The sequence below is a fragment of the Drosophila tropicalis genome, unplaced genomic scaffold, assembly GCF_018151085.1.
Source record: "Drosophila tropicalis isolate 14030-0801.00 unplaced genomic scaffold, ASM1815108v1 contig_805, whole genome shotgun sequence".
Classification (NCBI taxonomy): domain Eukaryota; kingdom Metazoa; phylum Arthropoda; class Insecta; order Diptera; family Drosophilidae; genus Drosophila; species Drosophila tropicalis.
Genome location: NW_027173295.1, coordinates 624,900 through 649,585, shown reverse-complemented (window position 1 = coordinate 649,585; position 24,686 = coordinate 624,900). Strand labels below are relative to the sequence as shown.

Genomic DNA, 24,686 nt, shown 5'->3' with positions numbered 1-24,686 from the left:
AACAAAATTCCGTTGCAATGCTACCCCCACTGCCCCCCACAACTTCAACGGATAGCGGGAACGAATAAAACATATTGGAAATATGGCGCCAATTCAACGGCTGCCTCGATTATTGGCCAGCGAACGCAACGACAGCAAAGACAGGGACTAGAACTCGAGTCAAATACATCCGATGAGCATAACTCAGAGTCCGATATTCTGGATAGTGCCACGGAAACGGGCTCCTGTAGTGTTCCTTTGCCGGCAGCAGATTCCAATGAGTTGCTACGCCTGATGTTAAATGCCGCCAGTTCGGCGGTGACAGCAACTGGTGGGCCAATGCCAATCCGACGATATCAACACCAGCAGCAACAGCAACAGCTACCCGTCAGCGATGTCGACGAAGATGAAGTGGAAACTGTTGCTTATGAAGCTTACCATCAACAACCACACAATTTTCAGAGCAAAAGCTTTGAGCGCAAGCTCTTGGGACTAACAGGACAAGAGAATAACAGTCATTGTAACAGTCCAAAATTAAGTCCCAGTCGTTTAATACAATCCACAACTAACAGAAGGATGTACAAGTCCAATTCACTAGATGCTGCTGTCCCCCACCAGCAGCAGCAGCAACAGGAGACGAATGAGTCTCGTTACCTTCATCAGGGCAAGATTGTCTGCTATGGTGGCCATGAAATAACTCAGACCGCAGCTGGTCTTCTAACTGCAACAGTAATCGACGATGAACTCGAACAACATATCAAGCATTGTTCGTGCTCGTGCAATCACATGGGCTACGGCAATTCCATGGACTACCAGGTGAGTTGGCTATTCCGCTGGACACTGCTGTCTCCAGTCCAAAGTTGTGTGCATTCTTTTGTAAATGATTCTGGCATGTACATATGTATGTGTGTCTGTATGTTTCCACTACTCTTAATTGCACTCATTCTTACAATCATTTAGCCAATTCCCTTTGACCTTACTCTATCTTGCCCCATGGACATGCCATTAAAGGGGACCCAAGAAATCACGAAATCGATCAATACTTAACTTGTTTATACGCATTTCCATATTTTGAAAGGTGTGTACTTTCAAAGATATTTTGAAAGCAACAATAAGGACAATATAAAGTAGAAGGCCAAAATATTTGTTGAATAGTCAAAGACTAGGTAAATAAATTCGTTTGGCTAGATTAGTATAGATGTGATTCTCAACTAGTTTTAACGTTGGAAAACTTTTGTAGCCATTAGCAGAGTCTGCTGATAAGGAACTTGCTCGGTCTTTAAAGAGCTACATCGACAACCCTTTGTATTAACGTGTCTTTCAAGTCGTTAAAAACTTGTAAAGATAACTTAAAATTTAAAAAAACAAAATGATTTAGTTAGATACTTATTTGTGCTTAGACTAGAATGGCCAAGTTGAAAAGTTGCTTGTATTTGACCTACGGTTCTGATTGATAATTATTATATGTTTTTGAGTATTGCAGCTATGTTACACCCCTTTAATATAATAGTTTAAGCTTGTTTCACATCACGACGCCAATGTCCTTTGGCCCTAACTCCGGGGTAGCAATTGTGATGCTGGTAGCATACATTTAACGTCTGAGCCGTTAGTAGTAAACTCATTATCATTATGACTCTTTGTGGTGCATTTTGTGTTCATGGCTGGATTGGTGCCCAGAGATCGGGCAACACTGCAGGTTGTTGTTGTTGTTGTTGCTGTTGGCCATGCGTTCTGAAGTGCCCAGCACTCTATTGTTTGAAATAATGCTGAGTGGCGTTGGTCCGTTGCTTGCTGCTGGTTAAGTGAAAAGTTCGGTTTTTTTTTTTTTTTTTTGACTCAATTGGTATGAAAGGCTTTCTGAGTGTGTCAAACAATAAGCTAGATACGAATCTTAATTAATTTGAAAGTTCATCTATAAAAATAAATTAAAAATGTACATGTACAATAAAACACTTTTAATAGGGTCATACATAAGTATGTACTTATATGAATAGTCAAAGCAATAATCTTTCATACTTAGGGATTATCATTAGTTTTATTAAATAATTAAAGTCTAGTATAAGTTGTTTAAGCAAGCAAAAAAAAAAAAAAAAAAAAAATTATGTAGATATATGTATATCTTTACTACTTTTATATATATATATATGTATATGTTTATATAGTTTTTGGTGCTTTGACGTTTTTATTGTAGTGTTTCTTGTTTTCGGTCAAGCTTTGTTTTTTTCTTCTATTTTATAAATCTGGACTCTATTTTCTACAATGTTTCTTATACGTCCTGAGGGTTCGTATTGTCCAGATTAAGGATAAATGGTTACTAATAGAGATAATATGTATATATATTTATATTAACTTTCGTTTAAACAATTATAGGAAGATGTTTTACAGCATAAGTCAATCAATCTAAGTATCTACTAATTTGTATAAGAAAGAGATAGAGAAAGAGCCAGAGAGAGAGGGCGAGATGGTAAAAGGGAAATTTTAAAAACTGTTTTTTACATCTAAAACGAAAAAGATTACGGGAGAAATGATGGGGTATAGATGTGCTGGAAGGTGATGCGTCTAAGGGCTGTGGTCCTCTATATATTTTGTGTGTCCATCATCACTGCAAAGTGCTTTGTGGCGGAGTCAATGGTGTCCAAGTATCGGCGCTGACTGCCGCTGTGACAACTGATGTGGGCACAGCTGTTGGTGCAGTCACAACACCTCCGACAACAGCACTGCGATCTATCGAATGGTCCAACGATGATGTCGTAGATTCCAGTTTGATGTTGTCGCCATGCATCGATTTTAAATTTGCAGTTGCGGCAGCCGCACACTCTAGGGTGATGACCGAGCTCTGCTCTTCAGATGGTTTATACATGGCTGCGGATTGGGGATCTTCAAGTGATTTCGTTACATCCACCGGCTCCAATGGATGAGTGGTGGCATAACTGTGAAATTTAGGGTGCGAATTCATTGATAACTGATTTTAGAGTTAGAAATATATAGATATTTATGCCTCCCTCTTCGTTGCAACTTACCCAATTTCTAGGGGTATATACTCCGGCTGATAGTAGGCTGCAGCCGGATTCTGATATAGTCCGTATTCGGCGCCCGAACCATTGTGCCAGCAGCCACTTGTCGGATAGCTTAAAGCTGAGGGTGCATTCAAGACATTCGTGTACAATTGATGCGTGGGTGAGGTGGGTGTTGGATGGTACATCTGATGGGTGGCCGAGCCATAAGCCGTTTGAGGTGAACTCGAGGCAGTAGCACCGCTAGCATACAGATCCGCTTGTCCCATATTGTACTGATGACTGTGCGGTGTCAAATGGTGTATAGTATAGCCAGGCGATGGTGTTGTATAGCTTGGTGAACCGTTCGTTGGCGATGGTGAATTATGTGTAGCTGTATAGATAGAAAGGTGGGAAGTTGAGCATCGTCATGGTTAAACTCTTCTGCTTAAGCCAACTTACATATATTCCGACTACTGCAGACATTCATGGGCATAGGACCAGGAACACTTGTAGGATTCCAATAGTTGCCATTACTCTGCCAACTGCTGGGATACGAGAAGACAGATGCAGTAGAACTGCTGGCCTCAACGGGCATAAACGATGCAGCTGCCGCAGACGATGATGCTGTTGATGCCACCGACGATTGGGTATAGGCGGAGCTGCTATAGCAACCCAGACCACCTGCACTTCCACTGCCACCGCCACTGCTGCTGCTGCTGCTGTTTACGCTTGTGGTAACGGATCCTGTCGATGATTGCAAGCTCGTTGGGGTCTGTGGTGCCGACGGTGGTTGCGGGGATGAGGATGAAACATTGCCCGCACTGCCATTCGATCCAGAGCCAGAGACAACGCGTGGCCTACTGTACGGTGTAGTGCGAGTGCTGTTGGCAACACTTCGTGAGCTCGAGAGCGAACGGCCATAACGATCACATGTGGCGGATGAAATTGAGGCCGATGATGAGACAGAATGCGACGATGGGGCAGCAGCCACTAGACTGTGGGTCTGTGCCATCGGCAATGGTGGTGGGGCAGCGACTGCAGCGGCGCTGGCATAGTGTGTTGGCGGCGGGATCAGCCAGCCGTAGTGAGTGTCGTGCGGATAGAGGGTATCCGGACGTTCTTTGGCATCGAGAAAAGCCTTAGCGAAGGGATTGTACTTGATTTTCAGCGAGGTAACCTCCTCATTTTGATACGCTGTAACGGCTATAAATTGCGTCTCTGGAAATGGATAGGTCACCACATGACGCTGCTCGGAGCCGACACGAACAAGATGTACCCGTGGCTCATATTTGTGTAGCGAGTTTAACATTATCTTTGGAGGACAGTTTTCAATGAGTCAGTAATAATATTAAGAGATTGATTTTATTTCGCCTACCTGTCCGTTGCCATTGGTTTTATTTGTCAATTTGACTTTGGCAAACGAGATGGGTTCCTTCATCCAATGTGCTCCGAAATTGGGTGATTCTGGGTGTACATATATCGGATTTGAGGGTGGAACTTCTGCCTTACCTCCAGGTACCTAAACAAGAAACAATTTGGTTTATCAGATTATCAAATTAAATGAGAATTGAGGTTCCGTGAGATTAGATGTACCTACCCATTCACCATTGACGTATTTCCAGCGATGTGTGTCGACCTGTACGAACTCTAAGAGGACCGTATACATGGCAGCGGGATCCAAGCCAGAGGCGCTGATTTTAACCACCGGAAACATGCGTCTGAGGGGGGGCAAAACGAAGATCAACAATTAGAACGGTTACATAACAGTAAGAAGTAGTTGTAGTGCCTCTCTCTCTAGCTCATTCATTTGTGTTGGACAAACATTGAAACTGGCATTGGCATCTTGTCCTGAGAACGGAACCGACTCCGAACCAAACAGAATGGAACGGAACGGAACGGGACGCAAGCATTCGCTTGTTGAGTAAATATTGAAACGAAAAAACGTTGCGCCGCGGCTGTTCCACAACAATTAGTACAAGATGGCCGACTTGTATCGGTTTAGGGGGCTGAGGCTCTGACTCTGACTCTGTTGCCGGGCCGCTTTAATTAGCACCTAAGCTGGACCAGGTCCAACCATCGACCATCGACTCAGCGTCTCACCAACTCACCGACTCTCAGACCCAGGTCGGTCCGGTTCTAAACGCGCGCGTTTTGCATGGGTAAATATTTTTAGATATTTCGACAAATGCCTGGCATGTAAATAAACATACAGATAGTAGATGGACATACGGACAGAGGGTCTGGACGGCGGACAGACAAATAGACGAACAGACCTGGACCTGAGCAGCTACAGAAAACGTTAACGCTTCATTATAACTTTGAAAAATCATTGCAACAACAGCGCAAAAAAACAAAAACCCATTGCCAATTTGCATAGGAAAACAAAATGCGCCATTTAACACATTGCGAGAGGGAAAGAAAGACTCACTTACTCACTCACTCAGTCAGTTCGTCAGTCAGTTAGACGATTTACTCACCTGCCATTTTTGGTGACGATCATCTCGTTGGTGAGATTCTGAAAACGCAACCATAACTCTCGATCATCCAATGAAACACGGAGATTGCGATCCAATTCATTGGGACTACCGGCACCACCAACCACACGATGACCAATGCCATTACCACCGGAGGCACTGACAGCTACAGCCACAACGCCGCCGCCACCTACACCACTTAGTCCATGACCATGTCCAACGTGTCCCACATGTCCACCATGTCCATGTCCATTGTGGTTTGCATGTTGTGGTGAAACACCGCCGCCACCGCCTCCGCCTCCATTGCCGCTGCCACCACCGGCGGCTGACACATTTCCATTAAGCCCGGTTGTTGGATCCACGGCGGATAAAATGTGCGAGGTGGTCATGTCGCCTGCTGCAAATGAGATATGCATTCATATAAATATACACATACATAAAGATGCAGACACAGCAAACAGCAAACAGCGAACATGCCTGTTAGTTAGCTAAATGCTGCATTAAACTAAGCTGTCAATAAGCTCACAAAACAATTTTATTGAACCTCCACTCTAATGCACACTGTCCCCACGTTTGAAGAAAACAAGCTCAAAATTAAATACAAGTACTTACAATTTAAAACATTTAAGAATGTCGAGAAATGCGTTATCTTTCGGACATTAGCTGAGTTTTAAAACTTAAATATTAAACAAAAAAACCAAATTATATTTTGCCTTTCCAAATACATGGAGAGTAAATCTTTAAAGATTTTTTGATTTTAAATACGGTTTTCTGAAACTTTTTTGCTTTTGTTTTTTTGTGAATTGATTTTTGCTTAATATACCTAAAAATTGTTAGTATGTATTTCAGATAATTCATTCGTTTTTTTATTAATTTCTGTAACCCACTGAAACCCTAATTGATTGATTTAATGATCGTTACCATTTTTGTCAACTATTTAAAAGACAGTTTATGGTTTTAAGACCCTATTATTAACACATTCTTTATTTTTTATGCATAGTCATTAAATAATCATAGTTAATTTATTCAATCTTTTCGCATTGATTGACTTTAAGTTAAACAGTTTTCCGTTTTAAAACATATCTGTAAATTCAGATGAAAGTATTTGACACCTTTAACCCAGTGTAGGCCTTGGGAATTACATCAAAGAGACGATGCGTCAGACATTCAGTCAGTCAGCCAGTCCAAGCTGAGCACTTTATACCTTTACAACGCTATGAGAGTACCGGGGGCATTAGAAGAATACCTCTTTCCCAGGTCTCTTGTCGGCTTTTAATTATATTGCACACTTTAGCCATGCTTGGAACAGAGACTCAGACTGAGACTGAGACTCCTCAGTCTTAGACTGATTCGCGGTGTCAGTTTCAGATTTAGTCTTTGGAGTGGTATACCGGGATGCTGGCTGACTGTCTGGCCATAAACAGCGGGCACCCTTTTTTTTTCTTCTTTTTTATTTATGACCGCGCAGCAACAAACACCTCTGTTTACTTCGGGGTCGGCCCCTGGCCTGACCAGGCCCGTTGTTATGACCAGAACAGACCAGGCCCAGACCATACAAGACCGTGGCGGTGCGGCAGAGCAAAGACAAATCTCTGATGTCTAAATTCTCTGGGTCCCTGCCATACAATATGCGTACCGAAAGTGTTTCTCGCAATGTTTTCTTTTTGTTTCTTGTTTTGTAATCATAAATTAACAAAATGTATTAATTGTTTTGTTTGTTTTTATTGCTGCCATATGAAATTGGAGGTCCCGAATGCCGACGGCAAAAACGCTTCCATCCATAGTGGGAATGATTTGGTTTATGATTGAATATATATCTTTTGATGAAAAACTCATTTGATTTATACTTATATTCTTTTGAAAAGTATCTTTCTTTTTTTTTTTTGTGGGTTTGAGAACAATCTCTGTGAAAGCAGTTAAATGTCTCTCATATTTGTCAAGCATTCAATTTTGAAGGGTGTCAAACGAGCAGGTTCTATCTGATGCATACATTTGAATTCAAATTGATACAAAAGTCATGTGTAATCAATCAAACTTTGATTTTAACGAGTTTGGTAAATTAAATTGGCATAAGACAATAATGGTTTATTGATAAGCAACCTCTAAAAAGAATAAGGGATTATAATCAATTCGAATTGTGTCAAATTGGACAATCAATACATTTATATAATCACATCAAAAGTGTAGCCTACTTAAGGGCATTTTAGCATTGATTTGGTGATTAAATAGATTCATTTTATTTATTTTGTATATTATTAATACATTTAGAATACTAATTTTGTATAGTTAACTAAAAAAAGCATTGGCTCAAACAATTGATGTGATAACGTTTGGTTAAATTCATTAAGTTCACACTTTTGCACCAGTTTATTGTGATTTCCATGTAATTTTGATTAAACATTTTAAATATGCTTCTTTATCCTCTTATTTGGGGTAAATGTAAGAGAAATGCAGCATTCCCTCCTCTACCCACTTCGTTTTTTTCTCCCTGCTATGCTGTATTGGTTGTTTGCTGGTGTCGCTGGTCCCCTATGGTAGAGGTATAGTCTGGTATTTGAATGGTAACCCTAACACCAACCATCACGGGTATGCATATTTGTGTTCCACATCAATCCACACCACACCACACCACACCATACCATACCATACCGCACAACACAACACAACACCACATACTCCATCATCTCTTCAATTCGCTTCCTCTTCTCGTTCTTCTCTTACCTCTTGCCACCATTTTTAGCCATCTACCATCACTAAGCTTAATGAAAAGCTGTTTTTGTGTGTTGTCTGAGCGCGCGTGTGTTTAGTGTGTATAGTATATGTGCGTGTTTAGTGTGTGTGTTACTGTGTGTGTATACATACATATGTACTATGTACTTTGACTTTTGATGGCAGCCATGACGATTTTGGACCGTTTTTTCTGTACTTCTCCTAGCCTTCTTGCTCCCCGCCAACCATTTTGTTGTGTTGATTTTTGAATGATTTCGTGACTTTGATATTTACTCAGACTTTTTGAGAGTTGAGTTTTTTTTTTTTTTCATTTTAATTTTTGGCTTTTTTCTTTTTGGTGGGGGTTTTTGTGTTCGGTTTGCTGTATGAAATATTCACGCTATTTGAAATCGAACCGAACCTTTTTATAATACAACCAAAATCTTAAAGAATTTACATAGACTTGAGGCACAAAAGTACAGCCATCAATAGTTGGGGTTTGCCTTTAAGTGTGCCTGACCTGAATAAACACACTGAAATGACCATTTCTCTTATATATTTGGTTGAGAGAAACCTATAAAATATGTTTAATATATATGATTTAAAGATAGTTAGAGTATCTTGTTTGCATTTTTTATCTCTAAATAAAGTTCATGTCCTTTCTGTGTTCACATGAAATAAGCCAAAAATATTGTGCTTACGTTTCGATTAAATTGTTTTTTTTTTTATACATATTTATATATTGATTTCACACTTCATCACTTAAGGACTGTTCAAGTACTCAACTAATTTTCGCACCTTTTGACAGGACCTTTCGTTAACGAACTACTGGAATGTCCCATCAGTAGCTTATCGAAGGCGATTAAAATGAATTTGCTAAATTTCACACTCCACACACTTCACATGAAAATAAACCAAAGCAAAGCAAAACAAACCGAATTCAAAAAAAAAAAAAAAAAAAAAAAAAATAAATAACTAAGTCATTGTTCCCAATTTAAATTGGTTGGCATTCTGCATCTTCCTTTGGGTGCTGGTGCCGCCTGCTACTGATTTCTGGTTAAATATGTATTGGGTTTGGTGGGCGTGGTCTCATAATTGTCACACTTTTGTTTTCTGCACACTTTGCCGTTGCTGATAAACGCACTTTATGAGCCGTACACTAAAATTTTGTACAAACTGTAATTAATTAGTAAGCATTTGTCAAGTACTAAACGCAACTTGATCTTGACCGTCGCGGGGGCGTACCAAGCACCAAAGAGTGTGTGTCAGAGAGGGAGAGAGATAGATCGAGCAAGCGAGCTGTCCCATAAGTCTCATTCTTTCCTCTTCGCTTTTTTTTTCTTTTGATTTGTATTTAATAGGATAATTTTCACATGGTTCGTAATTGGTTAGCTGATGCTGCTGCTGCTGCTTTTAGTGCTGCTGTTGAGATTAAAATGCCTGCGGCAAATTCTTATGTCCCTACTAATTTGCGTGTGAATATCCCAGGCGAACCGTTGTCATCTACTACGCTCACCAATTCCGTTCCCCCCCGTCCACCTCAAACCACTCTAAACGACCACATGGCTCCTTTCCCCGGGCCATTGAGTCGCGTGGGCTGCTGCTGATGCTGGTGGTGTTTTATATTATTAGAGTTATTATTAGGATCATTAATATATGAGTTTTTTTTTTTTTTTTTTGTCACTTGCTTGTGGGATATTATTATTATTAGTTTTTTTCTCTTTCGGCTAGCCAATTTTTGGGCAAGTGTCAAAATTTGTGTTTTGTGAAATTGTTAAATGTTTTTTTGGGTTTCTGATATATGTTTATTTGATTTTCACACATTTGTTTAAATAGGCTTGCCAATTTGTTAGATGCATAAATTTCTGATGTGAAATATAAATATACATGTGGCAAAATGATTCTTCAATAAATTTGGGTACAAATTTAATGGGGCAATTAGTAGTTGTGATAGTAGTTTTCTATTGAAAGTAATTCAATCGTGGACAACCTTTAGTGAGTAGACTTCCTTGAAATCTCCTAAACATGTCGTTACTCACATGATTAACGGTAAAGTTAGCCAGTATTTGTTATTAACGGTCAACAGTTTCATTTAAATTCATTTAAAACTTTAAAAAAGGTTTCAATGACGAATTGAATATTTCATTATGATCGTAACGAATAAAAATGTTGTCGAAAATATCCTTGGCAAGCATTTGTTGAAAGTGGAAATCGATTGCGAATCCATATTCGACTTATATATACTATATATAAGACTTAAAAACAGCTTTAGAAGTAAAACACATGATATTTTTGAAAAATTAGTTCACTTAGTCGATAGTTATTATTATCACCAAAAATAATTGCAAAATTAATCAGATCTTTAAAGAATTCCTTTCTAATTGATTTTATTATAGATGTAAATACTATGCGAAATAGTTTATCAAACTATCCAAAATGTATTCAACAGACAAATGGAAGTGTTTTTGCCAATATCTTCCTGATCAGCATCAAGCCAGATGTTTTATCAGAAACCACCATGATGAGTCTATTTTAAGCCCTGTTGGCGATTGAGAAATGTCCATGTCGTGTCCCTTCAATATGCTCAAAATCTGATAGATATAAAGTGAAATAATGCATTGTAAGACTAACGCCATGTACAACTAAAAATTTGACTCTAATCGGAGTCGACATTGATTAAAAGAAGGGATCATTTCTAGCTCATTTAACTGAGTCATTACTACCAATCTCTGCAGACAAAGAAGTCTTTTATGATCAGAAAGTGAGCTCATTTATGACTATTTGAATCAGAAAAAAGGAGTCGACAAAGTCGGCAGAGGTGAAGGTGGGTTTGAGGACCTATATCTCGCAGACTATAAAAGCTAGAGATATCAAATTCGTTAAGTAGAAACTGTATAAGGCATAAGGTTAGTTTGCCGTGCTTACTTCCGCTTCCGTAATTTAAACATAAAAAAACAGATTTTCCTCTCAATACTTTAGGTATTACAAAAAATTATTGGTTATAGATATATATCGGCGATCCGTTTTTATAAATCGCACTAAGAGTAGCCAAGTTATGCGTTATAAAGTAAGCCAAAAGAGCTGAGTTGGCCTCTAAACAATTTGAGTGAGCGGTATCGCATGTATTTGAGACAAAAAACTATTAATAATCATTTGAATTTGGTCCTTTAAAATTGAAATAGTTGTCTCCTACGAACTAAGATATTCCCTTTTACGGAAGACTAGATAATTTTGAAAAGTTTTCCTTAGAATTCCATTTAAGTTCGTTTGCCCCCTATATAGGACTTTTTGAGTTGAGCTACTCAAATCAAACACTTCAATTTGGATAAGGGTAGGTACATTAACTATTTGTGATAAGGTTTTAGAATATAAATAGGTTCCTATATTAGACAATTTATTGTATGAAATCAATTCTGCAATCTATATTGTTATACACGGGAAGCTTTAGTTGTCATTGTCTTTTCTAATTTTGGTAAATTGGACTTTATCTATTGATAGTCCATGTTTCTGCAAATTTCTCTAAAACCTTGAGCTTAAGTTAATCATAATCCTAATGAAGAAAAATAGATGATTTTAAGCTATACTTAAAGAAATATTTATAGGAATTCTTTTTACGATGGTTTGTTTATCGACAAACTGAACTAAATTTTTGATAGTTGGCTAACAAAATTGCGATTCGCACACAAATTGATCGTCCATTTAGTGAATTTCGTGATTTTTCATAAACTTACAAATCTGAATTTGGATTCCGTAGATATTTTTCCGCCGCAAAACGGCGTCTTTTACAATTTGCTTGAGAACAAAATGTATCTCGCCGATAGGTTTGATTGATTTGAAACTTTTGTTACACTTAGATCACGCTGTTGGTGTCTTTTGTAGTAAAAAAAAAAATATGTATGAATTTGATTGCCACGCACAATGGATATAATCCAATAAAATATAGAAAAAAGAAGATTTTTCTGCTGATGCTGATGATGATGATGATTATTATTTTCTTCAATCGTAAGATATAGATTTTTTTTGTACAACGTATTTTGTTTTATTTTTATTCAATTTTAGTTCGCGGCGCGACGAATGTGTGTTTGCGTTGCCACCGTTCCCGAGCTAATGATCGACGATCGGTGCTAATTTTTTCAACCATCACAAGTCGCGCTTGTTGCCTTCTCTTCCTCTATTTCACTTTGGGCCCAACAACAGCAACACCATGTTGAGTGAGTGTGCCCATCAATGGCTGATCGGTTGCGGCTGGCAACTCTTTACCTTCCATCACAGTCTCCCGTACTGTCCCATTCCATCTCATGCTGCCATTGCCGTAGAGCTGTCCTGCTCGCTCGCACACCAATCATACAGGGTTAGGCCACACCTTCTAACAGGTAGTTGCAATCATGCGTCTCGCTCGTATTTCCAAGCCGGCCATTGCTATCGATGGACTTGGCAACAGGTACACAAAACTCACTCACACACACACACCCATACACCCAGCTAAAGCAATCGGCGGGTCTCAGAATTCAGGTTTTGTTTTTTTTTTTCCTGTATATTTTTCATCTTGTTCTTTCAATCAATATCATTCATATGTAGCTGATCACTGAATGCTATAACTTTTCATCTGACCTGATCTGAAAGACCTAAAGGATGAAAAGAAAAATGCTTGATCCTTTCTCAGTCAGTTTGGACGTTTAATTTTTGTTTGTTTTTGTTTTTTTTTTCTTCCATATTATCTTGTTTGTTAGTTGCTTGGCCTAACATGCGCTAAAAGTTTAGTGTAACGTGATCCAAAAAAAAAAAAAAAAAAAAGAAAACGATTTTTTTGAAAACTTTTGTATTAGAGTGAGTTAGTGTGTGACTCCAGTTGTGAGTGTGTGTATGTGTGTGTTTTGGCCGCGGGGTTTACTATGATCATCGTCGTTGCCGCCGTAGTCGACTGGCTTTGATTTGTTTAGACGCTCGTTTTGTGTGTTTTTGTTTGTGCAACCAATTAAAACTTTGTATATTTTTTTCCATCATGCCTGTTTGTTGTTCATACGTACATACATACATATATCTTGAAAACGGGTTGGCCTTTTTTCTCTACACTCTTTTACTTTAAGTTATTTCTTTCCAGCATTTTTTTTTTTCAGCTGAATTTTGAATTTAGTTGTTGTAAACACACTTAAACCACATACGTCAATTTGTATTTGTGACCGAAATATATCCACTTTTTTTTATTTTTCGAACTTGAAGCTGGTTTTTTTTTCGTCTTTCTGTTTTGGAAGGGGGCCTGGGATGGGAATTGGGACTTGAATTCAATTTGATACGGTTTTGGTTGGTGTTAACCTTTTTTTTTATGAGTCTAAACCTTTATTTACAAGTAATTTAGAATCAATAAAAATCGGAACGAATTTTGCACACAAAATCGATGACTAACGGTTCAAATAACAGCTATCTGTATCTAGGACTTATTTTAAATGTGAGAAATGAATTAATTCCAAATGCTGATCATCAGCGATTAAAGCCTACGATTTCATTTTGGCTTCACGGCCATGAAATGCATCAGATTGTTGCATCTACTTTGTGAGGCGTTTGCTTCAGGCAGAGTATTGCGTTTGCAAGAATCTGAGGGCGGCTGAATTCATTTCCCAAATTGCATGTAAACCTGTAGGCATTTCTTCCTTTGTATAGAGAGAAGGCTGGCAATGTGGCCAATGCCATGGTTGCCATGATACACTGTACAAAGGCCAGTGTATACCTCTTTGCAAAGGGCTCAGCAAGACCAGCAATACACAAGCTTTCAGTACTTCATATTGATATACAAAGCTCGAATTTGTAATCAACTATCATGTATGTATGATGATGACGGTTTGTGGGAATGTCCAATATAGAGGAGCGCAGCATGCCCCAGCGTGCAATGAGCATAGGAAAACTGAGTTCAAAGGTAAACAGTTTACAAAATCCGACAAGTTCTCGTATTCAAATTTTGAATGATTTTCACCTGTTTTTGCTTTGGTTTCAAAGACATTCCTCGATGTTGCATCTGAAAAAAGATTTTTACTACTAATCGTGTCCAATATCTAGTGCAAAGAGTAATAAAAATTAATTAACTGGAAAATTAAGTGCAAAAACATGAATAAGCATAGCTCGATGATTTTGACTAATTTTTCCAATTTTTAACATTATCGATGGAATTGGTGATACAGAGTGATTTATCTTTGTTGCGTTTTTTCTTTGTTTCGCTTTTTCCCAAAACTACTACACCAAAAATATTTAAGCACTAGTCTATAGTTTTTTATTTTGTTGTCATTAATCTAAGGCAACTAAGGCCTTCTGACTTAGAAGAAGGATTCTAAGCCTGGGATTCGAACCCGGATCCTCGTTATTCAGTTGCCTTATTGACTTGGCCATATAAACAACTCATCTACCAAGGACTGCATGATTTGACTTAAAATATTTATTGATTGTTTTAAAAAATATGTTTTATTTTAATTAAGATTTTTAATTCATTTACAAAACAATGACAAAATCCTTGGTGTTATTTTGGTTAAGATTTAAACACGACATACAACTTGAGTTTAAATTGATTGTGAGACTTGGTAGTGCCATATTCCAAAATACTTGGAAATTACAATCGAAAACCATTCAAACGATTATCTTGAACACAATAAAAAACACAATTTTTTCAAAATTAAGAGAAATTGCTGCTGCTTCTGAAATGAAAACAAAACTTAGTGATTGACATCAACACAGTCTTAAGTTTAGAAGATCCTGATTTAAAATGGATTATCAAATGACATATTTGGGTTTTTTTTGGGTTTGAATTTGTTTGAGTTTCAAAATCATTTTACTAGCTTTCAATTCCATATAGAAGTCCTCGGTAGATGACATGTCTAAGTGACCCAGTCATTTGGGCAACTGAAAAACGAGAAATATAGTTAGGTTGATAGTTTACAACTATATCCCATACTTATAATAATAATAATAATAAATTCAATATAATTAGGGATCAACTTGTTTTAGAATTGTTGTTGTCCCTTAAGCCGATGTCTGAAAAAAATTGAAATAGATTTAGAAATGTAAAAAATGAAAGGTATCTTTGAGCAAGCAAACAAAAAGGTTTGATAAATCAATTTTAAATTTTGAGAAATTAGTGATTTTAGTAAATAATTAATATCTATTTTAATTCTTATTTTTAAATTATTTCTCTTTATTTCAGAATTGCAATTCAATTACAAATTGTCGAAATAGTAACAAAGAAACTCACCTAAAATTAATCAAATGCATTAGCGGAAAACAATTCTCATTGCTTAATATATTACAAGTTAGTAAAAATATGAAGCTTAAGCTTTCAAGCTAAATATAGGTTAGTATTTAAATCTATATTTTTGGATGTTCGCAAATATCGCAATCATTTGACAATTATGTAATTCAATAAGTAGGTTTCAGGTGAACGAAAATTAGTCTAAGTAAGCATTGCAATGAAAATTATTTAGTTCATTAGTTGACTGAGTTGACTTAGCCAAACAGTCAATCTCAATTTAATATATTTGTAAATTTCTCGAAATTCAGCTCGGATTGTTACTATTATTTATCTAACAATGTTCGACCTGTTTAAATGCGGTTTTCTTGTGAGCGTCATTTTCGTGGTAATTGAAAATACCGTTGCCGAGGCCTTGTATGAGTTTGAGAGTATCAAGGAAAGTGACCATGACTTACAAGAAGTGTCACGCTCCCTTGTCGTGATAGGCGAAAATGATTGGACAAATCTGTTGACTGGTGAATGGATACTGAGCATTTGCGTTAAGGAAAGTGAAAACTGCAGGAACTTGGAGATGAAAGGATATCAATTAGCTATTTCGACTGTGTACAGCAGTCTCAATATCGGCATTGCCATTTTGGATCTAACCAAGAAATCAACTCTACTACGACGTCTATCAATCGACGAGTTGCCCACTTTGTATCATGTGATAGATGGTAAATTTCGTCGTCTAGATCCCGATTTGGATATGACGGCATTGCGTCAACTGGTCGAGAATCAGGAGTGGTCATCGATTTCGGCGCTACCATTTTGGAGGCATCCAACATCTATTTGGATATGTCTGTCTGTCTTTGCATATAAAAGTACTTTGGATCTATTGGAATCGGGAACTGTCGGCTACGATTATGAAATGTCTGTGTGGTTTATTTATCTAATGCTCACTGGCATAATTATCATGATCATTTGGGTGATATACCTTTGTTGCAGCATTTTATATTTTGTCGTACATTCTCTAGCACGAAATTAAAAGATGACATAAGTCTACTATTTCACCTTTTTACCTTTTATTTAAAAGTTTAAAATAAAATTAGAGTTCAATTACTTTTTAATGCATTCATGTAATGATCATTGAAATGCCTGTAATAGTTAATCTAAAATATATTAGAAATTTTCACAACTAGAACTTTAAACTTACATACTTATATAGGTACATATAATACTGATTCATTTGTTTTGATTTCAACTGGGAAAGCACTTTGCCACAATTTTTGTTGATGATATTTAGATCGTTGTAAAGATATATAATTTTAGAGCCGAGTAAAATTGGTTTTTAGATATACATTCTTGTATTTATTGGTTTAATATGAATGTTAACTGATTTTAATCAATGCATATAATAAAATATTATTGATTGTATATATGTACCTTCATATATCTATGTATGATTTGTACATATATGGATAAAGAAAGCTTATGGGATTGATTAAAAAAATGTTGGCCATGGATCACGCGCCAGACAAAACGTCAAAATGTCGATTATTCTTCTCTACGTTTTATGTGTCTTTTGAACCAAGTCATCGCCGCATGTCAATGGACCTTATGGACATAGAGATCAACCAGAAGGGGTTGGTCGACTAAAAAGAAAAATGAGAAAAATCAACAAACTTTGAAATTCAATCAAAGAAAGAAGATAGAGAAAGAGACAACGCAAGACAAGGCAAATATTGTAATAAAAGAACCTCAGTGGAGAGGGAGGTGCCGGTTGCCCCCCCTTTTTCAACATTTTTTGTTTGTTTGTATGTTGTTTTTTATTTTATTTTTTGGTTAAGAGAAAAAAGGAAAAAGCTAATGGGATAGGTAGAAAAGAAATGCAATCATTATTTCGATGCCTCGTATTCGACCAACCGACCAACCGACCGAGCAACTGATCAACCGACCATTCATTAAATGAAGACCACAAATTTTCATTAAGAAGAGAGAGGAGCAACAAAAACAACTTGAACAACTGTTTTGCCTACCATATAATAGTATTATCGGTAGGATGGATTCCATGGAAATGTTTGCCACCCTTCAACCCTTTCTGTTTTTGTCTGGGCCTTGACCTTGCCCTAAATATTCACCGCATTGCATTGTAGCGGCGTTTTTCTTTTACATTTGTTGTTGATTATTGTGCTCAGTTTATGGCAAATCCTTTCTCCGTGTGTTGGCAAACAATTCGATTTTATGACAGGCCTAAGCGAACTTCCCCCGCCTCAATTAGGCTGAGGTTGTAAACTCATAAAACACAGAAACACACACGAGACCCGCAGGATATGTAAAAGGATGCCGTGGGCAATTAGGGATCCGATACGAGCTGCTGCTGTTGCTGCTGCCGACGGGAAAAACCAAACAACAACAACACGATGTAGTTTGTGTTCGAAGTCTTTCGTTTGCCCTCAACTCTCGCCCCCCGTAGAACCCAGTCGTTGTCGCTATCGCTGTAGCAATTCCAGTCCCAGTCTCAGTCTCAGTCTCAGACCCGGAATGGTCCTCTAGGCCAGGGCCTGGGCCTAATCGATCGACCAATTCCACTATTTGCTCTAGACTCGCCGTGTTTCGTTCGTGTTTCTTTTTCTTTAGACTCATTTACATACTGCCTGCTGAACGTTTTGGGCTCTGTTTGGTAAAGCAGTGTAATTTGTGTTTTCGTTTCGCTTAAGTATGTTTACCCTGGGTACGAAACAAACCTCTTTTTTTTTTTTATTTGTTATGTTTCTCCTCCCCTCTTCCTCGTGTTTGTGTTGTTGTTCTTGTTTTTTTGTTTTCTTTCTCTCTTTTCTGCTGTTTGCAGTCTCACCTCCGCACTCCTCCACCCAGGAAAGGTCCAAGGTTTGAGCGGCAGTTTGCAATGTCTGTCTTTTTTTTTTTTGCCATTTTGTTGGCACAACTAAAGGATTTACTTGGAAATTCTTAACTTTAAGTTAATCGACAGTTCAACTGCAATTGTAGAATAGTGTTACTTGGCAAACAACAGCTGAGAAAACACAAAAAATAAAAAAAATGAAGCTTTTCTTTATTTCATAAGTGACTTAGACAGATTAAATCGATGATCTTAAGATAAGTTCAACGACTTTGGGTTTCCTTATACCACATGCTTGATCGACTGCCTAGATCCATGCAAGCTAGTTCCTCAATAAGCATCAGACGATTATAAATGTTTTTTGGGCCTAAACTTGATTCTCTACAAGTTAAGGCCCAAAAAGTTTGGTTTACTCTTAAATGACAGCAGAGTACAGCTCTTAGGAACTATATCTTAACCATTTGTAACCTTCTGGAGCCTTATACTCAAGCAATAGTTACCAAACTTGGCATAAAAAAATAGTAAAGGAAAAAACATGGGAAAAATGAGTCAACTTTACGGCAGAATATTGAAACGCGAATGGGTCCAGTGCAATTTTTGGCGGTTTTTGCATAAAATGCGGCGATTTTAGGATGCCTTGGACTATATTATGTGCAATCATAAGTACGATGTCGTTGTAATGGGAGCTGGCGGGGCCGGAATGCCAGCTGGATTTGAGGTGGCCAAGAAGGGCTTCAAGACGGCGATGCTATCGAAGCTATTTCCCACCCGATTCCATACAGTGGCCGACCACTGTGCACAAGGATGAATAGAAATTTAATTTCTATGATACGGTTAGGCCAATGACTGCTGGCTGGGCGATCAGAATACCATACAGCATATGTGCCGAGAGGCTGAGTCAGTTGTCTCTAAACTAGATCAATATGGAATGCCCTTTTCCCGCACAGAAGACGGTCAGACTCTGGACTATGGGAACGGCGGTGTGGCCAGGCGTACACACTCTTTATGGCCAGATCTTAAAATATGATGACCAATGCCATTATTATATGGACTATTTTGTACACGATCTAATTTTGTGTCAGGGGCCTTGCGTGGGCTGTTTGGAGTGGAAGCTGAACGTTAACACCTTTCATTGTTTCACGGCCATGAATTCTGTGGTTGCTACTGGGGGATGCGGCCGTGTTTATATTTCCACTAAAGCCGGGCACACGTGCACTGGAGATGGCACTGCCTGGGTATCGCGTCAATAGCCACCACTAAAAGACATGCAATTTGTGCAATTTCATCCAACTGGAATCTACGGATCCGGCTGCCTCGTCAACTAAGGTGTACGCAGCGAGGAATGACTCTTTGTTAACGGCAAAGGCGAACGTTTCATGGAGTGTCAAAGATCCAAAACATTTCACGGAGGACAAAGATTTGGCCTATCGCGATGTTGTGGCTCGTGCCATAGCTATGAAAGTCCTAAATGGCAATAGTTGTGTCAAGGATCATTTACACCTGCAGCTGTATAACATCGATGCAAGGATCACACGTGAACGATTGCCAGCTATAATGGCAAGTCGATGTGACCAAGGAACCAGTCCTAGTATTGCCAACTGTGCATTATACTATGGGCGGCATACCCACCACTTATATTGCACGATGGCCACGATGGGATTGTGCCCGGTCTCTATGCCTGCGGCGAGGCGGGGCAAATCGTTTGGGTGCCAGTTCGCTGCTCGACCTAATCGTGTTTGGACGTTCGTTTGCCCTGTCCCGGCGAAGATATTCCAGCAATCGATGAGAATGCCACCAAACAGTCAATGGATAATTTCATGAAATTACATTCTGCCGATGCCAAAATACCGACGGTTGTTAAACGTCTCAAATTGCAACCTACAATGACCAAACATGCAGCCGTATTCCGTGAGAATAAATTGCTTAAGGAGGGACTAGAGAAGGTGGCCGAGTTATGTCAGCAATTCAAGGATGTGAAAGTTTTCGATGGGACTCTGATATGGAACACCGATCTGGTTTAGACTCTTGAATTGCAAAATATGCTGGCCAATGCAGTTCGCATAATCACAGCTATGGAGAACCGAAAGGAATCGCGTAGTTCGCATACACGCAAGGATTTCAAGGACTGTATAGACGACTGTATAGTGCCCACACCGGTACATGAAAAGAGAAAACTAACGTTCGCCAGGGGTGATGAGGGTTGCGCCTAGACGCTAATGATCTATTCCCATTCCTACCGCCGGCAATACGAACAAATTAATAACTTTTATAATGCATTTTTCTACAGATAAAGTAATACCATCTTCTACTTATTTGTTCACATTATGTTTATTATGTTCCGACTTTATACATTTTTTTTAGCGGCATCTCCATTCGGTTCCGACTTTATACATTTTTTTTTTTAGGGGCATCTCCATTCCGTTTTTTCTTTCCATCCTTTACGGTGGTCCTCTTTTAATTTCGTGCTAGAGAATGTACGACAAAATATAAAATGCTGCAACAAAGGTATATCACCCAAATGATCATGATAATTATGCCAGTGAGCATTAGATAAATAAACCACACAGACATTTCATAATCGTAGCCGACAGTTCCCGATTCCAATAGATCCAAAGTACTTTTATATGCAAAGACAGACAGACATATCCAAATAGATGTTGGATGCCTCCAAAATGGTAGCGCCGAAATCGATGACCACTCCTGATTCTCGACCAGTTGACGCAATGCCGTCATATCCAAATCGGGATCTAGACGACGAAATTTACCATCTATCACATGATACAAAGTGGGCAACTCGTCGATTGATAGACGTCGTAGTAGAGTTGATTTCTTGGTTAGATCCAAAATGGCAATGCCGATATTGAGACTGCTGTACACAGTCGAAATAGCTAATTGATATCCTTTCATCTCCAAGTTCCTGCAGTTTTCACTTTCCTTAACGCAAATGCTCAGTATCCATTCACCAGTCAACAGATTTGTCCAATCATTTTCGCCTATCACGACAAGGGAGCGTGACACTTCTTGTAAGTCATGGTCACTTTCCTTGATACTCTCAAACTCATACAAGGCCTCGGCAACGGTATTTTCAATTACCACAAAAATGACGCTCACAAGAAAACCGCATTTAAACAGGTCGAACATTGTTAGATAAATAATAGTAACAATCCGAGCTGAATTTCGAGAAATTTACAAATATATTAAATTGAGATTGACTGTTTGGCTAAGTCAACTCAGTCAACTAATGAACTAAATAATTTTCATTGCAATGCTTACTTAGACTAATTTTCGTTCACCTGAAACCTACTTATTGAATTACATAATTGTCAAATGATTGCGATATTTGCGAACATCCAAAAATATAGATTTAAATACTAACCTATATTTAGCTTGAAAGCTTAAGTATTTATGCAACTCTTTTTTTTACAAAAGAAATTTCATATTTTTACTAATATATTATGCAATGAGAATTGTTTTCCGCCAATGCATTTGATTAATTTTAGGTGAGTTTCTTTGTTACTATTTAGACAATTTGTAATTGAATTGCAATTCTGAAATAAAGAGAAATAATTAAAAAAATAAGTATACCCATTAAGCAAAGCGCTTGGTCCATTTAGTGGCTTTTAGTTTAAACAACTAAAACAATATATATTTTGAGCCGAAAAGAGGGCAACTGATTTCTTTATACCGACTGCCTGAATGCAAGCTTCAAAACTACTTGCCGACTAAGAGTAGAAACAAAAAAACTTTGGTATATATGAATTGGTAAAATACTAATTATCTTTAAGAATAGATCATAGTTTTCTATGGCCTTACAGGATGTGGTTCCAATTATAGTTAGAAAGTAAACCAAGGGCATTTAGGGAGAAATTCAAAGTTCTTTTTAAAATAACTTGAGATCAATTTTAATCTGAAAGCGAATGGAATCTTAGAGTGAGAGAATTTTTATATAATCCTAGAAAAGGTATATTAAAGTGAGCAAAATTTTATATAACAGGCAGAAGAAAGACCTCACCCTTTTGGGGTTATATATATGTATTTGTATGTCTTACCATTTATTTATTTGTTCTTATTCAATGGTTATTAATTTTCAAGTGTTTTATGGCATTTTAAAATATGCTAAATTCTAATTTAATTAACATATTACTTTTAGAAGTTAGTCAAAAAAAATAGTCCAAAGGGAACTAGAATATTAACAATACTTAAGTACATATGTACATGCAGATTGATAGGCCTAATCATAAACGACCAAAAATTCTAGCATACCCTGGCCAAAAAGGTCAATGTCCTGCGAATAAATTATCCTTTTATTTTTGTTCAAAAATTCTGAGGAAATACAAAAAATGTTGCAATTGAAATGCATCAATTTAGGAATCAACAGGGTTACATCAAGAGATTCAATTGAAAGAGATTGTCCTCTTTTGTTTATTTCAATCAATTTGCTTTTCTTTTAAATACTTCAAATATATAAATTACCAATGTGCATTTGTTTTTGTCACATGATTGCTTTTTATGGCCAACCATATATTTGGTTTACTTTTCAAGTGATTTTAATTGAGTTTTTAGTAAAAATCTCTGCACTTGACAGTTGGCTAATATAAAATAATTGCCCCGTTTTACTGCACAAAAATTGGGTATATCAGAATTTTCTGAAACTAGTAAGTAAAGAAGAAGAAGAAGAAGAAGAGGGGTTTGTACATACTAATCAAGCACAGCAGGAAGAAATTTTCAAATATATAAAGTGAGATTTTTCCCATTGTTTTTATTTTAATGATAAATAACACTTCAAAATAAATATTCTGAAGTGTAGCTTGGATATATTCTACTAACGACCACAATAAATTATATTCATTTAGGAGCATTTAACATACGAAAAAAAAGAAGAAGAAAAAAAAAATCCTCAACACGAAGAGGTTGTGGCAATAGCAGAGAGCCTGCCTGGTAAAGGAATAATTTATAGCTGTTGAAAACTTAACATGTTCATTTTAGCCACATATGGGCGTCTGTGTATGTGTGTGGGTCCAATAATGGCGTTTGTTAAGGCTTATGCATCTGTGTGTATGCGAGAGTATGCATGTGCGTGTGTGTGATGTGTGTGTGTGTGTGCGGGAAAACAAATGAAAAGCCAACAGAACATGCCGCATAAATACTTTGCCTACGACGAGTACACACAGCAAAAATGGTAAAATGTTTGATGCTAGCCATACACCAGTAACAGCAACAGCAATTTAGTAACCCCCCGTCTCATCCCGCTTTTCCCCCTGCCCCACCATTTCCCAACCATTGGGCCATACACTCGAAGAACAAAACTATTTGGTATGCCATTCATGTAGGCCTGTGTATAAATGTGAGTGTGTGTGTGGGTGGTTGCCTGGTTTAGTGAGTAGTGGTAATAGGAGAAATAGAAGAGATCCTCAATTGTTGCTATTTTGTTTTGTGGCAACCGACACAAAAAATTACAGACGCAGACATAGACATTTTGCCTGTGTTAAATTGTCTCACAACCAATACAACAAAGTGACCTTTTCATTTATTTTTATGATTCTCTTCCCACACACATACCCACACACCACAAAGCAACGGTATATGCATATGCCAGTTCCCCTCCCAATTATTTTGCCCATAAAGAATGGTTCGCCTGATTCAACTTTCCTGCGGCTACAACAAAACTTTTGTTGCCAGCCATTGGGTTAGTTGGTTGGGTTGGCTTCTGGTCGAAATGTTTAGTTGCTTATTTGATTTTCGTCTACCCTTTTAGTTGGTTTCTTCTTCTTCTTTTTTTTTTTTTTTTTTTGGTTTCTAGCTTAACCATTGGGAATCAAAGCATTTATTTAGATACAACTCGAACTTTGGCCAAGTTACTTGGGACGAGGGAAGTGAACCAATTTTTATGTCACGTGAAGTATATTTATATTCTTAAATATTAAATAATAATATTGCCAATTTTGGGGATCAATTTGACTTGGTGAATTTCCATATTATATATCGAAACTACAAAATCCATGAATAACAATGAATTTAACAAATTTCACCTTACATTTACTCATTTGGAGTTGAGTTAATTTAATTTGGAAAGTTTGAAAATAAGTTTTAGGTAACGTGTGTCAAAATGTCTTTAGTTTTTAAGGAGTGTAAAAACTCACACTGAATTTGGGATTAAAAAGGATATAATTCTGTAAAAATTGATAGAGCTAAAAATTAGGGAATTTACAGTTGGAAAAAAGAAAATTTGAGGTTGATATTAATCTTTTGATCAATATTGTTGTTATGAAATGCGAATTTTCGATAAATTTTTTAATGTTTGTGAATTATATTATAAAAAAGCTATTCCTATCATATTGTGTAAGAGTAATTAGGGGAATGTTTGCTCTAAACTGGACTTTAAAGCCAATTAACAACATTTATTGCCCAACTCTTCAGATTTTGTAATTAAAGCCAAATTTTATGATAGAAATTCTGTTCCA

At 37.5% G+C, this 24,686-nt stretch overlaps 2 protein-coding genes and 1 pseudogene across 2 annotated transcripts in view; 2 read left to right on the top strand and 1 right to left on the bottom strand.

Annotated features, from left to right (window-relative positions):
* LOC137580004 (uncharacterized) overlaps positions 1-24,686 on the top strand; it is a 119,580-nt gene that overhangs the window by 689 nt on the left and 94,205 nt on the right. The window contains exon 2 of the mRNA XM_068293922.1: positions 50-795. Within this exon, the coding sequence (XP_068150023.1) occupies positions 50-795 (746 nt within the window). The remainder of the gene's footprint in view (positions 1-49; positions 796-24,686) is intronic.
* byn (brachyenteron) lies at positions 2,267-12,245 on the bottom strand. The gene is made up of 7 exons (XM_068293923.1): positions 11,890-12,245; positions 5,453-5,846; positions 4,573-4,693; positions 4,351-4,494; positions 3,435-4,287; positions 3,000-3,366; positions 2,267-2,909 (listed from the first exon to the last, which is right to left on the bottom strand). The coding sequence occupies exons 2-7, from the start codon at positions 5,836-5,838 to the stop codon at positions 2,579-2,581; spliced, it is 2,202 nt and encodes a 733-aa protein (XP_068150024.1). The 5' UTR covers positions 5,839-5,846; positions 11,890-12,245; the 3' UTR covers positions 2,267-2,578.
* Positions 15,727-20,435, top strand: LOC137580034 (succinate dehydrogenase [ubiquinone] flavoprotein subunit, mitochondrial-like; annotated as a pseudogene).